The sequence below is a fragment of the Oncorhynchus kisutch genome, linkage group LG19 (genome assembly GCF_002021735.2).
Source record: "Oncorhynchus kisutch isolate 150728-3 linkage group LG19, Okis_V2, whole genome shotgun sequence".
In the NCBI taxonomy this organism is placed as follows: domain Eukaryota; kingdom Metazoa; phylum Chordata; class Actinopteri; order Salmoniformes; family Salmonidae; genus Oncorhynchus; species Oncorhynchus kisutch.
Genome location: NC_034192.2, coordinates 32,950,127 through 32,965,796, shown reverse-complemented (window position 1 = coordinate 32,965,796; position 15,670 = coordinate 32,950,127). Strand labels below are relative to the sequence as shown.

The 15,670-nt window shown below is 49.3% G+C and overlaps 1 protein-coding gene across 3 annotated transcripts in view; it reads left to right on the top strand.

Moving 5' to 3' along the window:
* The window catches only part of frmpd1b (FERM and PDZ domain containing 1b), a 30,385-nt gene extending 14,962 nt beyond the window's left edge, over window positions 1-15,423 (top strand). For 2 of the 3 annotated variants that reach the window (XM_031798032.1, XM_031798033.1), the window contains 13 exons: window positions 2,584-2,686; window positions 2,928-2,973; window positions 3,116-3,220; window positions 3,886-3,981; window positions 4,149-4,274; window positions 6,305-6,430; window positions 8,268-8,401; window positions 8,557-8,683; window positions 8,818-8,910; window positions 9,231-9,413; window positions 9,657-9,861; window positions 10,041-11,123; window positions 11,256-15,423. In XM_031798032.1, the coding sequence (XP_031653892.1) occupies window positions 2,584-2,686; window positions 2,928-2,973; window positions 3,116-3,220; window positions 3,886-3,981; window positions 4,149-4,274; window positions 6,305-6,430; window positions 8,268-8,401; window positions 8,557-8,683; window positions 8,818-8,910; window positions 9,231-9,413; window positions 9,657-9,861; window positions 10,041-11,123; window positions 11,256-13,879 (5,051 nt within the window). In that variant the 3' untranslated portion in view covers window positions 13,880-15,423. The remainder of the gene's footprint in view (window positions 1-2,583; window positions 2,687-2,927; window positions 2,974-3,115; window positions 3,221-3,885; window positions 3,982-4,148; window positions 4,275-6,304; window positions 6,431-8,267; window positions 8,402-8,556; window positions 8,684-8,817; window positions 8,911-9,230; window positions 9,414-9,656; window positions 9,862-10,040; window positions 11,124-11,255) is intronic. The other variant, XM_031798034.1, reaches the window with a different exon arrangement.
* The last annotated feature ends 247 nt before the right edge of the window (window positions 15,424-15,670 follow it).

Here is a 15,670-nt window from a genome sequence, read left to right as displayed (position 1 = left end):
AGAGCTCTCCCTCAAGTATGGCCACCTGCTTCATCATGCCACGGTAGACCCGCCCACAGCAGGACAGATTTAGAATGCCAGGCGCTGTGCCAAAAAGCCACACAATAGAGCCACCTGCTCATCCTTCTTAGATCTGATCACTCATTCACCCTTCATTTAGGTGGAGAAGCACACGCACACGCATTGTTACAATATTTGAGAGGCGCACAACGATGCAGTACGTAGCTCAATTTGGCCTCTGCGTACCTCCGGAGGCGCCGCAATTGCGTCACACCCTCCATAAGGTGTCTCCCACCACATTTTCGGATCACGGGTAAATTGTCTCTTAGGGTTAGCAGTGTGGTTAAGGTTAGGATTAAGGTTTGGGTTAGGTTTAAAATACAATTGTATGACTGGGTGGCTGTGCAAGCTAGTAACCACTCTGCAGAGCTGACTCCAGAACAAGATTCATGAGGAAAAACGCTAACCTGCGAGTCGATTGTAGGGATCAGGATATTGACAGCGCTGGCACAAAAGCACAGGAGGGGGTTGGCAAACCTGGCGTTGTGAAAGAGGGAGAGTGAGAGACTGAGTGTGCTGTGAGTGTGAGTGTGTGCGTGTGTGCGTGTGTATGTGTGTGACGGTGCCATATTGCTGTCAGTGGTATGGAGAGTGGGATCAGGGACAGGGCTTTGCTGGGCAGGCTTTGCTGTGTGTGTGTGTGTGTGTGTGTGTGTGTGTGTGTGTGTATGTATGTGTGTGTGTGTGTGTGTGTGTGTGTGTGTGTGTGTGTGTGTGTGTGTGTGTGTGTGTGTGTGTGGTGTGTGTGTGTGTGTGTGTGTGTGTGTGTGTGTGTGTGTATGGAGAGAGAGAGCAAAAGGGAGGGGGCAGCAGAGAAACTGCTGTGCCTCAGCCCTGTTCTCTGGCCTGAAGACAAATGAGTATAAATAACCAACCAAAGCAAGCAGAGGCCTATTGAGAGGCCTATTGAGAGGCCTATTGAGAGGACTGTTGAGAGGACTGTTGAGAGACTGGCAGAGAGGCGACAGAGAGACTAGTAGAGGCTGGCAGAGAAGCTAGTAGAGAGACTGGCAGAGAAGCTAGTAGAGAGACTGGCAGAGAGGCTAGTAGAGAGACTGGCAGAGAATCTGGCAGAGAGTCTGGCAGAGAAGCTAGTAGAGAGACTGGCAGAGAGGCTAGTAGAGAGACTGGCAGAGATCTGGCAGAGAGGCTGGCAGAGAGACTGGGATAGAGGCTGGCAGAGAGCCTAGTAGAGAGACTGGGATAGAGGCTGGCAGAGAGGCTGGCAGAGAGGCTAGTAGAGAGACTGGGATAGAGTCTGGCAGAGATGCTGGCAGAGAGGCTAGTAGAAAGACTGTCAGAGAGTCTGGCAGAGAGGCTGGCAGATTGTCTAGTATAGAGGCTGGCAGAGAGGCTAGTAGAGAGTCTAGCAGAGAGGCTGGTCGAGAGGCTAGTAGAGAGGCTGGTAGAGAGGTTTTGAGGAGACAGGCAGAGAGACTTGTAGAGATGCATTCAGAGAGACTAGTAGAGAGCCTGGCAGAGAGGCTAGTAGAGAGACTGGCAGAGAGGCTGGTAGAGAGGCTGGCAGAGAGGTTTGAAGAGAGGCCTGTTGAGATGGTGGCAGAGAGTCTAGCAGAGAGTCTGGCAGAGAGGCTGGCAGAGAGTCTGGCAGAGAGACTATTAGAGAGGCAGGCAGAGAGGCTGGCAGAGAGGCTAGTGAAGAGTCTGGCAGAGAGGGCGGCAGAGAGGCTGGCAGAGAGTCTAGTAGAGAGATTGGCATATAAGCTAGTAGAGATACTAGCAGAGAGACTAGTAGAGAGGCTGGCAGAGAGGCTAGTAGAGAGGCTGGCAGAGAGGTTTGAGGAGACAGGGAGGGAGGCTTGTAGAGAGGCTGGCAGAGAGACTAGTAGAGAGACTGGCAGAGAGGCTAGTAGAGAGACTGGCAGATAGACTAGTAGAGAGTCTGGCAGAGAAGCTAGTGGAGAGGCTGGCAGAGAGTCTGGCAGAGAGACTATTAGAGAGGCAGGCAGAGAGGCTAATGAAGAGTCTTGCAGAGAGGGCGGCAGAGAGGCTGGCAGAGAGACTAGTGGAGAGGCTGGCAGAGGCGCCAGTAGAGAGACTGGCAGAGGGGCTGCTAGAGAGGCTGGCAGAGAGACTGGTAGAGAGGGTGGCAGAGGCTAGTAGAGAGGCTGGCAGAGAGGCTAGTAAGAGAGGCTGGCAGAGAGACTAGTAGAGAAGCTGGCAGAGAGGCTAGTAGAGAGGCTACTAGATAGGCTAGTAGAGAGACTGGCAGAGAGGCTAGTAGAGAGTCTGGCAGAGAGGCTGGTAGAGAGGCTAGTATAGAGTCTGGCAGAGAGGCTGGCAGAGAGGCTAGTAGAGAGGCTGACAGAGAGGCTGGCAGAGAGGCTAGTATAGAGACTGGCAGAGAGGTTGGCAGAGAGGCTTGTAGAGAGGCTGGCAGAGAGGCTGGCAGAGAGGCTAGTAGAGAAGCTGGCAGAGAGGCTACTAGAGAGGCTGGGAGCTACTGTAAGCACATGTGACTGTGTTGAATTATATAACAAACACTCTCTTCCATGTGTGTAGGTGGCCCAGCGGATGGCATACTGTACCCTGGAGACCAGGTGTTACAGATCAATGACCTGGTGGCAGATGATCTCAGCTATGAACAGCTGCAAGACGTCACTAGGTAAATAACTTTGTTTCTTCTGTCCCTTACTCTGTTTTCTCCCTCTGTTTCTCAGTCTCTATATATTCTAACTAGATAGTAGTGTAGTTAGTGACTCCCTTCCAGTGTATTCAGTTCTGAAAGCATACTATCATTTGTGCGTGTGAGCGTGTCAGGTCAAGCGTGTCAGGTCAAATGTCAGTGTATTGAAAATGCCTACATGACTGCTGGACAGAAACATATTGTCTCTGTGTTTCTTCAGGGACTTGGAGGACTCTGTCACAATGACAATCTTAAGGCACATGACAGTAAGTGTGTGTGTGTGTGTGTGTGTGTGCGCTTGTGCGTATTTGAAAGTGTGTGTGTGTGTGTGTGTGTGTGTGTGCGCTTGTGCGTAATTGAATGTGTGTGTGTTAATAATGGCATAACGTCGTCTTCCTGTGTGTCAAGGGTCCTAAGTCGTCCATCATGTCGGCGGAGAAGAGGGCTCGTCTGAGGAGTAACCCGATCAAAGTGCGCTTCGCAGAGGAAGTGGTCGTTAACGGTCACACTCAGGTCAGGACCTCACACACGCTCTCTCTCTCTCTCTCTCTCTCTCTCTCTCTCTGTCTCTCTCTGTCTCTCTCTCTCTCTGTCTCTCTCTGTCTCTCTCTCTCTCTCTCTCTCTCTCTCTCTCTCTCTCTCTCTCTCTCTCTCTCTCTCTCTCTCTCTCTCTCTCTCTCTCTCTCTCTCTCTCTCTCTCTCTCTCTCTCTCTCTCTCTCTCTCTCTCTGTCTCTCTCTGTCTCTCTCTCTCTGCCTCTCTCTCTCCCTCTCTCTCTCTCTGTCTCTCTCTGTCTCTCTGCCTCTCTCTCTCTCTCTCTCTCTCTCTCTCTCTCTCTCTCTCTCTCTCTGTCTCTCTCTCTCTCTCTCTCTCTCTCTCTGTCTCTCTCTGTCTCTCTCTCTCTGCCTCTCTCTCTCTCTCTGTCTCTCTCTCTCTCTCTCTCTCTCTCTCTCTCTCTGTCTCTCTCTCGCTCTCTCTCTCTCTCTCTCTCTCTCTCTCTCTCTCTCTGTCTCCCTGTCTCTCTCTCTCTCTCTGTCTCTGTCTCTGTCTCCCTCTCTCTGTCTCCCTTTCTCTCTCTCTCTGTCTCTGTCTCTGTCTCCCTCTCTCTGTCTCCCTGTCTCTCTGTCTCTCTCTCTCTCTCTCTCTCTCTCTCTCATTCAATTTGTTTTCTTCCTGCAGGGAAACTCTCTTCTGTTCCTGCCCAACGTTCTGAAGGTCTACCTGGAGAACGGACAGACCAAGGCCTTCAAGTTCGACGCCACCACCACCATCAAGGTACGGACATAACATTTAGAGTATGTTACCTACAAATATCACCCATGCGTGTAAACCTGTGTCATCTGCATGCCTCAGTTGCCCACAAGCGCTGACACAAAGTATCCAGTTGTCAAGTAACATGAAGACAGCAAAACTAAGACCTAACTGGGTCGCTTTGTTTGCAGGACATCGTTCTGACTCTGAAGGACAAGTTGTCCATCTGCTGCATTGAGTACTTTGCTCTGGTGCTGGAACTGCAGTATAGCATCACCAAGCTACTGCTCCTGCACGAGGACGAGCTTATACACAAGGTGAGTAGAACACACACAAACACACACGTGCAACCGCACACATGCAATCACACACACATCTCACCCACACATTCACCCTGTGTTTTACGAGTGCAGTCAGTCAAACAGTAGTCATCTCTAAATCACAGGTCTCCAACAGGTAGATCGTGAGCGGCAAGTCATTCGCCAAGCTATTTTTTTTATGTGTTCCTTCGCAAACTGTCATGAACATAAAGCTCCCGGCTATTATGCAATCAAAGCAGAATTGACATTATCCCACCCCTGGTTAGCCACTATTGGCTTAAAAAGCCAAATGTAACACAATATCTGCCAATTAAGTTCCAGCAGTATTGCCCCTGTCTGTCTGGTGTGCACTTTTGTCCATCACTCCGTATGTAGAGCGTTAGCGAGGCTAGTAATGATAACGTACTGATAACGGTCTTGTGGGTAGACAGAAAGCTTTCCCCCTCAAAACATACATTTTTGTTGTTTCTCTATGAATCATTGTAATATTGAGAGTAAAAAACAGGACAGATAAATCAGAGAAACAGAATTCCGGAAAAAAACTAAATATAATTTTATGGGGCACCCTTAAATGTGTTTATTAAATCAAATCTAATCTAATTGTATTGTTCACATGCGCCGAATACAGGGGGGGGGGGGGGCGGTGTCGAGGTAATTGAGGTAATATGTACATCAAATCAAATTTATTTGTCACATACACATGGTTAGCAGATGTTAATGCGAGTGTAGCGAAATGCTTGTGCTTCTAGTTCCGACAATGCAGTAATAACCAACAAGTAATCTAACCTAAAAATGCCTTATACACACAAGTGTAAAGGGATAAGGAATATGTACATAAAGATATATGAATGAGTGATGGTACAGAACGGCATAGGCAAGATGCAGTAGATGGTATTGAGTACAGTATATACATATGAGATGAGTAATGTAGGGTATGTAAACAAAGTGGCATAGTTAAAGTGGCTAGTGATACATGTATTACATAAAGATGCAGTAGATTATATGGAGTACAGTATATACATATACATATGAGATGAATAATGTAGGGTATGTAAACATTATATTAAGTAGCATTGTTTAAAGTGGCTAGTGATACATTTTTATATCAATTTCCATTATTAAAGTGGCTGGAGTTGAGTCAGTGTGTTGGCAGCAGCCACTCAATGTTAGTGGTGGCTGTTTAACAGTCTGATGGCCTTGAGATAGAAGCTGTTTTTCAGTCTCTCAGTCCCAGCTTTGATGCACCTGTATTGACCTCGCCTTCTGGATGATAGCGGGGTGAACAGGCAGTGGCTCGGGTGGTTGTTGTCCTTGATGATCTTTATGGCCTTCCTGTGACATCGGGTGGTGCAGGTGTCCTGGAGGGCAGGTAGTTTGCCCCCGGTGATGCGTTGTGGCCTAACTCTACCTACATGTAGGTAGAGTTATTAAAGAGACTACGCATAGATAATAACTGAGAATAGCAGCAGTGTAAAATGGGGGGTGAAGTTAGATGTTCAGGAGTCTTATGCCTTGGGGGTAGAAGCTGTTTAGAAGCCTCTTGGACCTAGACTTGGTGCTCCGGTACCGCTTGCCATGCGGTAGCAGAGAGAACTGTCTATGACTAGGGTGGCTGGAGTCTTTAACAATTTTCAGGGCCTTCCTCTGACACCGCCTGGTATAGAGTTCCTGGATGGCAGGAAGCTTGGCCCCGGTGATGTACTGGGCCATACGCACTACCCTCTGTAGTGCCTTGCGGGCGGAGGCCGAGCAGTTGCCGTTACTTTACCAGGTATATTGACAGAAAACGCATCTCTTACACCAAGGACCCAGGGAAAAGTTGCAGGGTAGAGTAGAGAAGAATGTGCCTATTTGTGTGTGTGTGTTTGGTTACCTCAATATAACCCTGTGTAATGTATGTGTGTTTGGTCACCTCAATATAACCCTGTGTATTGTGTGTGTGTTTGGTAATCTCAATATAACCCTGTGTAATGTGTGTGTGTTTGGTCACCTCAATATAACCCTGTGTAATGTGTGTGTCTCTCCAGGTGGTGCAGAAGAAGGAGAACAGCAGCCATGACTACAAGTGTCTGTTCAGGGTGTGTTTCATTCCCAGAGACCCCCTGGATCTGCTACAGGAAGACCCAACCGCCTTCGAGTACCTCTTCCTGCAGGTGAGCCACATCCAGCTGTAGGCCTAGACTACCATCTTTCGTGTCTGTAATTATTCTGCCTTTAGTGTCTGTAATTATTCACCTGCACTCATAGCCATGAGACCCTGTTTAACTTGCACACAGGTGAGCAGAGTTTTACTGTACTCGAGTAGGCACCTTCCGCTGAGAATCAGGGTTCATTTACAGGGAGGGGCTCGCGTGTCTTTTTTGTAGAGAAACACTTTTTTTGTGGAAGGTACTACAGCTGCTTACGTACCCCGCTCTCAACATCGTCGAGATAAATTGAGTTTCCTTGTAGGCCCATTTGGCGGGGAAACTGTGAAGTGAGCTGTAGCCTAATTCTGTTTCCGAGGCTTTTATTAGAGAATGTGAAACAAGGTGCCTAGTTGCTTCTTTTCATTAAATAATGCAGCTGTTCTTTATGCTATGGCCTAAAATACAGTTGTTCATATGGGCAGAATATTAGGCCTGTAGTTTGTAGCATTGGCTAGTGAATTTATTTGAAAAAGAAACACTTTTTGTCACATGACAATAGAAAACGTTGTGGTTTTAGAGACACCAAGTAACAATAGCCTCGATGATTAAAGGGATCAGAGTTCATCTGTTACTGGACTCTCACCATCATTACCATTGAAATTCACCCAAATCATTTTGTTTAGAAGCCCATTAGGCTCCTCATTTGTTGTCGTTAAATGTCCGGATCAATAGAAAGGAAAATACTGTTGGGCGTTTGGCACGGTAGACCACCTCGGTCCAATCCGACGCACAGAAACACATGAAAACATCAACTCATTACATTGATGCTTCCTCTGTTAAATCTTCCAGACCCTGTTGTAAATCAAGCAGACAGTAGCACATGATCAACATAAATTGTTAGGGTATTGGATTGGATCCAATGTGGATCACAACTTCACTGGCACCAGGAAAAGGTCATCAACATAATCTGGACATTCTTCCGAACACTATTTTCCTGCACCGGCTTTTTTTTGCGTCGCCTGCCATGTCACAAATCTTGTCATTCAGAAAATGATCTGGATCAACTGATGATGGTCGACAATATCACGAGGCCGAACTAAACAGCTGGATACCAAATGAGTATCCAACAAGTAGGTCTATTAGCCTGCGCCATAGTCTATTGAAGAGCCCCGCAAAGTTAGGTGACTCTTTCGTTTAGAGGCATTCGATTTTGGATTTGTGCATCATTTTGGGAAACCATATTCACGGCTTAGCCTATAAATATCAAGATGAGTATTTGATAAAGCTGTGCTGCAATTAATAGCACACCGTCTCGTAGACTCGTCACGATTTTGTCCCGCTGATGGCACATAAGTGGTCGGAAGGAAATATCATAGGCCTAGTTTTATTATATTGATCATTCGTTTCAATGGCGCAAATTGAAAGAAAATGAATTAGGTTTAAAAAACTTTTTTTATTTTATTCACTAATTCGTGTATTAGTGGACTTATGGATGACATTTGTATGTATTATATCTAAAAGAAAAGCAACTGATGCAGCACATTTTGTATTTATTATATACATTATTCTGCCCATATGAACATATGAACGAATGTACCACAAGCCAGCGGTCGTTCCCCAGCCAACAGCGAACACGTTGACAAAAATGTAAAATAAACATATAGCGGAGGGGCTTTGCAGGGATTATAGCCAAACCTGTGTCAGCGTGATTTATTTTACAGGAAATCAAATGTGTTTCATACCTTGTGTGTGTATCATTCTGCCTGTGTGTTTTTGTGTTTCGTGCTGTGTGTGTATATATAATGTTATATGGGTGTGTATAACTCTCTCTCTCTCTGTTTGTGTGTGTGTGTGTTGTCAGAGCGTCGGGGACGTCCTACAGGAGAGGTTTGCGGTGGAGATGAAGTGTAACACTGCACTGCGTCTGGCTGCCTTGCACATGCACGAGAGACTGAACAGTATAGGCTCCACCCGGACCTCTATCAGGAGCATCACGTGAGACACGCACGCACGCGCACGCACGCACGCACGCACACACACACACACACACACACACACACACACACACACACACACACACACACACACACACACACACACACACACACACACACACACATTGATATTGTCTCCTGCGTGTATTGTGACAGGAAAGAGTTTGGTCTGGACAGCTTCATCTCTCCCACTCTGCTCAGTAACATGAGAGAGAAGGACCTGAGGAAAGCCATCAGCCACCATCTAAAGAAGATCCAGTCACTGCTGGAGCCACGACAGAAGGTACGGTGGTAGGGAGAAGGAGAGGGGACGAGAAAGGAGGGAGAGATTATATGTGCAATACTTTTGTTGTTGTTGTTGGTGTCGTCGTCGTGCATGTTGTCATCATCGTGGTTCTCTCGCTCTCCCTCTCCCAGGTTATCTCAGCCACTCAGGCCCGGCTGGCCTACCTCACCCAGCTTGGAGAACTAATCTCCTACGGAGGCCGCTCCTATACGGCCACCATGATGGTTAGTGTGTTTGAAACAATTTACAAAGGATAATCACAGCTGTCAATCATTCTCTGACTCTGCCCCAATTTAGAGAGCTGTTATTGGCTGGACAGGGTTGACCCCCCCCCCCCCCCCCCCCATCCTGAACTTGTTTCACCCTGTGATGATTCAGCATGGGTCTCAGACTGTATCTACTTCTTTCATCCTTTCACCCCTCTTCCCTCTCTCTCCCTCCCTCTTGTCCTCTTTTCCCCTCTCCCTCTCTCTCCCCATCTCCCTTTCTCTTTGCTCCTCTGTCCACCTCCCCCTCTGTTCTTCTCCATCCTCCCCCACCCCAGCTGCAGGACCGGGAGGTGCTGGTCAGTCTGTTGGTGGGGGCGCGCTACGGCCTGAGTCAGGTGGTCAACCACAAGCTCAACATGGTGTCCACGCTGGTAGACTTCAGCAGCATCAGTAGAGTGGAGCTGCTCTCTGAGTCAGACAGAGTCAGCCTGCTACGTATCTCACTGCATGACATCAAGGTAGGATACCATACACACACAGAAATCCCACACACTCTCTCAGACACACACGTTGGCTCATAGCTACGCTTAGTTCACACACAAATACAGTGGATGGAAAATACGACATGTATTCTCTCTTCTCCACTCCTCTCTTTCTCTCTCTCTCTCTCTCTCTCTACCTCTATTTCTCTCTCTTTCTCTCTCTCTCTACCTCTATTTCTCTCACTCTCTTTTTCTTTCTTTCTCTCGCTCTCTTTCCAGCCTTTTGCCTTACTGATGGACTCTCTGGCAGCCAAAGATTTGGCGTGTCTACTGGGGGGCTATTGCAAGCTCCTGGTGGACCCCAGAGTGTGTGTGTTCCGTCTGAGACGCCCCAAGGTGCGGGTGCACAGGATACCTGCTGAGGAAGGTGTGTGTGAAGGGAGGTTCGCCGTTATTGAGGGAGTTTGCTATGAATCGCTGACAAGTGAGCATCAATGTTTAACTATAATCTTTCCTTTATTGGCATTGATCTTACTATTTATTTTGGCGTTGATACGTGGATATCAGCCAGTATGGATAGTATTCATTTGACTACTATTATTTACAGAGTAAACTTTATTATGTAACTGATAAAAAAGATATATTTTTCTTTGTCAATCCCAGGCTATGTGTCCCGCTGCTGTAGTGACTCCGATGACTCGTCAGACGAGGACTACCCCGCCGAGCCTCCGCCAACACACACCCGCAAATGCCCCGCACCCGCCAGCAAAGACAGGGAGGGTTGGAGGAGAGAAGAAGAGGAGCAGAGAGGAGTGGAAGGAAAGAAAGAGAGAGCTGAGAAAGAATACGAAGAGAAACAAGAGGTGATGATCATTGAGCTGTCAGAGAAGGACATGGAAGTCGAGGAAGAGAACGGAAGGGAAGTGAGAGGAAGAGAGATCATGCTAGGAATTAAAGCTAACGCAGGAACAGTGGAACAGGACAACTGGTACCGCACAGAGCCGCGGGCCAACAGTAGCTTCTCCAGCCTGTCCAGCTGCTCTCTGAGGGCGGCCTTGGAGGAGAGCAGCCCTGCAGCTGCAGCCAGAGGAGGAGGCCCAGCCAAGGCCTTGGTCGCCCTGCGTGAGGACAGCCCCTCTCTCCGGTCCCAACGTCCAACTCAGGGGACCACCACCCTGGATGTCCACCACCCATTCCTCCTGGAGGTCACAGCTCCCTCTCCTCAGCGTCAGAGAGAGGGTGCCGCCGGCAGCACGGCCTCTGCCCCCGTACGCCCCACCAACCTGAGTTACCGCAGCAACGACAGCCCGTGCCTGTGCTTCACTGAACACTCCAAGGGCAGCTATCTCCCCAGCCCCCCCGAGGCCACCAGCGACGAGGAGGAGACGGAGGAAGTTGACGACGATGAGGATGAACTGAGACGGCTCTCTAAGATCCCAAGTCACGTGGACCTGCGCCTCATCGACAAGATCTGCGCCCAGTCTAACAAAACTGCTTCCAAAAACAAGTTAGACATCCCCAGAGTCATCCCCATCCACATCTCCTCCTGTGAAAAGAAGGCTGATTTTAGCTCCACCCACAAAGGGGAGGAGAGTCTATCAAGTTACTCTGGAGATTGCGGTCCTTTCCTAACGCCGTCCCCTAACGCTCCTCCTCCTGTTGCTAGGGAAAGTGCCTCAGAGTCAGACGATGAGTTCTTCGATGCCCAGGAGCGGTTCACTCCTCCAGTTCCTCCTGATGGCACAGGTGGGTTGTTAACATCACTTCTTCACTGACAGAGTAACTGTGTATAGAGCTGTTAAAGTGTTAACGTGAAGGTGTTGAATAATTTCTGTCACCCTTTTAATACTCCCATCTCTCTCTCTCATTCACTCACAGAAAACAGTTTGGATGTGGCTGACAATAAGAGACACCGTAAACGCTGGAGTGGCATAGGAAATGGACTGCCAGTGGTACCAGAGAGGGAGCCTCCCTCACCCCTCAAAAAGAAGCACTCCTCACCTGACCACAAGAAACAGCAGGAGACCCAACGAGACCCGAAGCTCCACTCAAACCAGTCTTCCATGCAGAGTGTCGATGCCAAGACCAAACCTCCACCATTGGCCCCCAAACCCCAGCTACCCCCAAAACCTGAACTGGCCCCTAAACCTGAACTGGCCCCCAAGTCCCAGATAGATCCCCGGAGGTCTCCCAAGTGTGGGGGTCCGTACGCCCACTGTAACGGGGATGCTCGTGGGGGCCACGCGGGGCTCTTGGAGATAGACACCATGGAGCCGGAAACAATGGAGTTTAAATCAGTCACCTCGGGGGCGGGGGGGCCTCCACTCTCCTCCCCCCTCATCACGGCTGTACGGAAGAACCAGCAACCCCCTGCTGAACCTCAGGCTGTGGAGAACGGGCTCAGGCAAGAGAACGGGCCTAAGATAGAGAACAGTTCTAAGCAAGAGCACAGTTCTAAGATAGAGAACAGGACTCCTAACGTGCTTCCTAAAGATTGTGTTCTGGTCACTGCTGACAAGCAGACAGAGACTGTTGAAACTAAAACAAATGGGATTTCCCTGCCGAAGGGAGAGGTCCGAAATGGGGTTGGGGTGGACCCCCCGAGAAAGCTACAAAGCTTATCCCCCATTCCACGTTCGGCTTCAGGAGATGAGATCAGGTTGAGCCTTACCAGCCCTCCACCACTCTCTCCCAGAACCTCCCCTCCTCCTCTTCATCCCCTAACAGTCCTCCCCATTCCGGTCTCACTGAAGGAGAAGGAGGGGGTGTCCCCACCGAACGGCCTCCACCCCTGGGGCAGCCGCAATGGGAGTGCTCAGTCCGGGAGGAGGGTCTCTCTGAGTCACGAGAACCTGTCCCCCAAAAATGCAGACGGCCCCCTCAGTCTGACCACCTCCCTCACCACCTCCTCTAAAGGGACAGCAGGAATCCCAGAGAGCACAGGGAGGTCAGGGTCAGGTTCAGACCTGAGGGTCAGTTCTTCCAGCCTGGGGGGCCGTCTGCCTACCTCAGCCCTGAGAGGGCGGATCCAGGCCCTGCCCTGGTACATGACCCGCTCCCAGGAGATCCTGGGTACTCTGGACTACCCCTCCACCAGCTCTGTCAACGAGGATGTCACGTCCGGGTACGGCTCCGGTCTGTCGGTCAGCGGAGCCTCCGAGGTCAGCAAGGTCACTGCCAAGGCAGTAGGTGAGACTGCGGCGGGTAAAGGGAAGAAGGAAGTGCTGGAGGATGGAGCCGAGGTTGTCATAGCGACCATCAAAGAGTTCCAGGAAGTGACTCCCCGTGTGAAGGAGGCCAATGGGACGAACGTGTCGCACCCCAACCAGACCCTGAGAGGAAATGGGGCGCATGTCTCTGAGTCCTATGGGTTTCGGGGCTCCTGCAAGTCGGAGCAGCCCCAGTCCAGGCCCCACTCAGAGGTGGGGTTAGGGGGTGGTTCAGGCCCACCCCTAGAGGGGGACTCTCTGGTGCACACCCCTCCACAGGCCCACCGCGAGGCGTGTGGGTGCCGTACCGTCTACGCCAACTGCTTCAGCGGCGACGTGGAGGACGGCTGCGGCTTTGACGAGGAGCTCACAATCTACGAGTTCTCCAAACGCACGCGCCCCAAACAAGCCCGCTCTACACCCCTGCCCTCCCCCACCTCCCCTGTCCCCTCCCCCAACATCCTGTCCCTGCTGAGGGACACCCCTCGCCCTCTCTCTACCCTCTCCACTGCCTCCTCAGAAATTAGCCCCCTCCTGTCCCGCCCTGTCTCCCCAACACCCCCTATAGGCGCCCTGAGCTCCCTCACCAACAAACGCTACGTGGGGCTGAAGGGGGGCTTCGCCTCCCTGAAGCAGGACATCGATCAGCTACGCCTGGTTCTGGAGAGAGGCACGGCTGGGCCACCACCATCATCAGAACCCTCTAAAACAGACCAGGATGGGTGTGGAGAAGAGGGACCCAAACAAGACGTGTGGCAAGAGGATGGTCCGACCCCGTGCTGTGGAGGGGCAAGTCCTCTACCCTTGACAGAGGCTGAGAGGAGTTTACTCCAGGCAGAGGCCCGGCGGTTGGCAACAGGGTGCCAGCGTGCCACGCGTGTGGGCTGGGCTCCGGAGGAGGCGCTTCGGTCCTTATCCAACAGCTTTAGTGCCCTTGTGCAGCTCTCTGCAGCCTGCCTGAGAACACACCCATGTCCTGGCTGTGACATCTGCCTCAATAGGGGTCAGATCCACAGCACTGATGATGAGGGCCAGGAGGAGGCTCTGGACAAGCTGAAGGAGATCGTAGGGCTGTACCGGGAGTTTGTTGGGGCTGTGGAGACGGCTGAAACCAGGGCTGGGGGTGGCGGTGGGTCTGGGGATGGACAGAGGCAGGGAGAGGGCGAGGGGGTCAGGCTGCTGGCCAAACGCTGCACGGTGCTCATCTCTTCTGTCTTTGCGCTCACGCAGCTGTTCAGGATGCACTCGCCGGACACGACAGACCTGCTGGGTCAAACACCTCTCCACTTTTGACCTCTGAACTTTTAAAACCCCTCCTCACCACCAGGACTGAGGTGAGATGAGGACTTAGTAAGAGAAGGGAGGAGGATGAAGAGCTGTTGACACGATTCTTTAGCAAAGTGGGATCTGGTGTGTGGCCCTACATACAGTACAGTACATACACACTTGTACAGTAAGTGCCATGCACACCACAGCACACAGAATAAACACACCCACACCACACACACATCCATAAATGATGAGAGGAACCTCTTCCACTGACTGCCATTACTGCTAGGTCTCCCGATAGACTCATCTGGATTATGCATTTGTACATAGGTATTTTATAACTATCTATCTTATTTTATTATTATATTCTGTATGTGTATGTATGAAATATGTATGTACGTATTTAAGTATGTTTGCACCATGGTCTATGACGTGAAGGGACCTGCTGGTGTAAGTGGTTATCACTGGATTTTGTATATATTGTTTTTGTCATGTGTGATTTTCTACTTCCACCCACCTCCCTTCCTCTGACCTGGTGTCTGCTGAGGAGACGAGGGAGCATTACTTTATCTTCGGCTTATTTAGTGATTCTGTGGATTCAGTTAAAGTTCAAATCATTTAGATTTGTCCATTGGGGGGGGGGACTTTTTTCGGCCTAACAGTATAAATCACAAACTTTTACATTTGCCGAGACCCACCCCCTTCAGTTTACAAACAAATGCAAAAGGAAGCACTATTGACCGTGAAGGAAAGTTACAGTTTGCAGAAGTTACAGAAATGAACCCTGTGAAAAGTCTACACCGTTCCTGGCTCCTGACTGACGACTTGTGGGAGTAAACACTCAATAACCCAAATGCTTATGCAGTAATTATACATCAACTTTGAATCTAAAGGACACGTATTTTTCTGGGGTGGGTTACGTGGGTGGTGGAATAGGGGAAAGGAATTCATTTGGTATTTTGTACAAAGTTTTTGACAAGGCTGACTGTTAAACCTAACTAGATGTAGCAACGATCCAAAGTAATTTAAGAACGAGACACAATTTTACTACTTTCCCATGTTTAGCTCGGCAGACGGACAGACTGACTGATCCTATTTGTGCCAGAGCTGTTGATAGATATACATGTATGTCTATGTTTGTGTTAGTTTGATTCTATCTGTCCTTCCTTAGTTTATGGCTATGCAAACATAACCACTACTTTCCTGTTCTCCAACATATCACTCCCTGTTACAATTGTGTTAATGTTAAAGACAAGAATACCTGTATATGTTTTCTAGCCATTGTAAATGGAAATACAGAGCGATTCCCCTTGTGATAATGGGAGATGTGGATTAGGATCACAGGCTAGTTCAGGATTGCAACGTTCTGCAATGTTGCATGTAATGGGATGCAACATGTCCAAACAAAAGGCCTCCAACCTACTGTGTTGTGGGTAAAATGCAGAGCTGTTTTTGTGACTGGAAACGGTCACAGCTCACTGATCCTGTCAAGATGCTGGAAACATATTCAATCTGAAGTTTGACTAAATAAATTGGTGTTTTGCCTTTCGTCTGATGGGACACAGATATGTTATTGTCACTGTCATTTTCCTCCTTTTTGTTCAAGCTAAGCAGATATTTGGCTTGTAGCATGAGATTCAAGCACATCCCAAGACACTTCAAATAGGTATTTGGGCAGATTTGAGATGTCAATATTCGACTGACAGAAATGGAATCAGTCTCTTTTTGGCACTAATATCACTCCATATAACTATCTGGATGGCTTGGCTTATCCAAAGTGTTGCCCACTAATAGGCTCAACTACATCTGATGCCA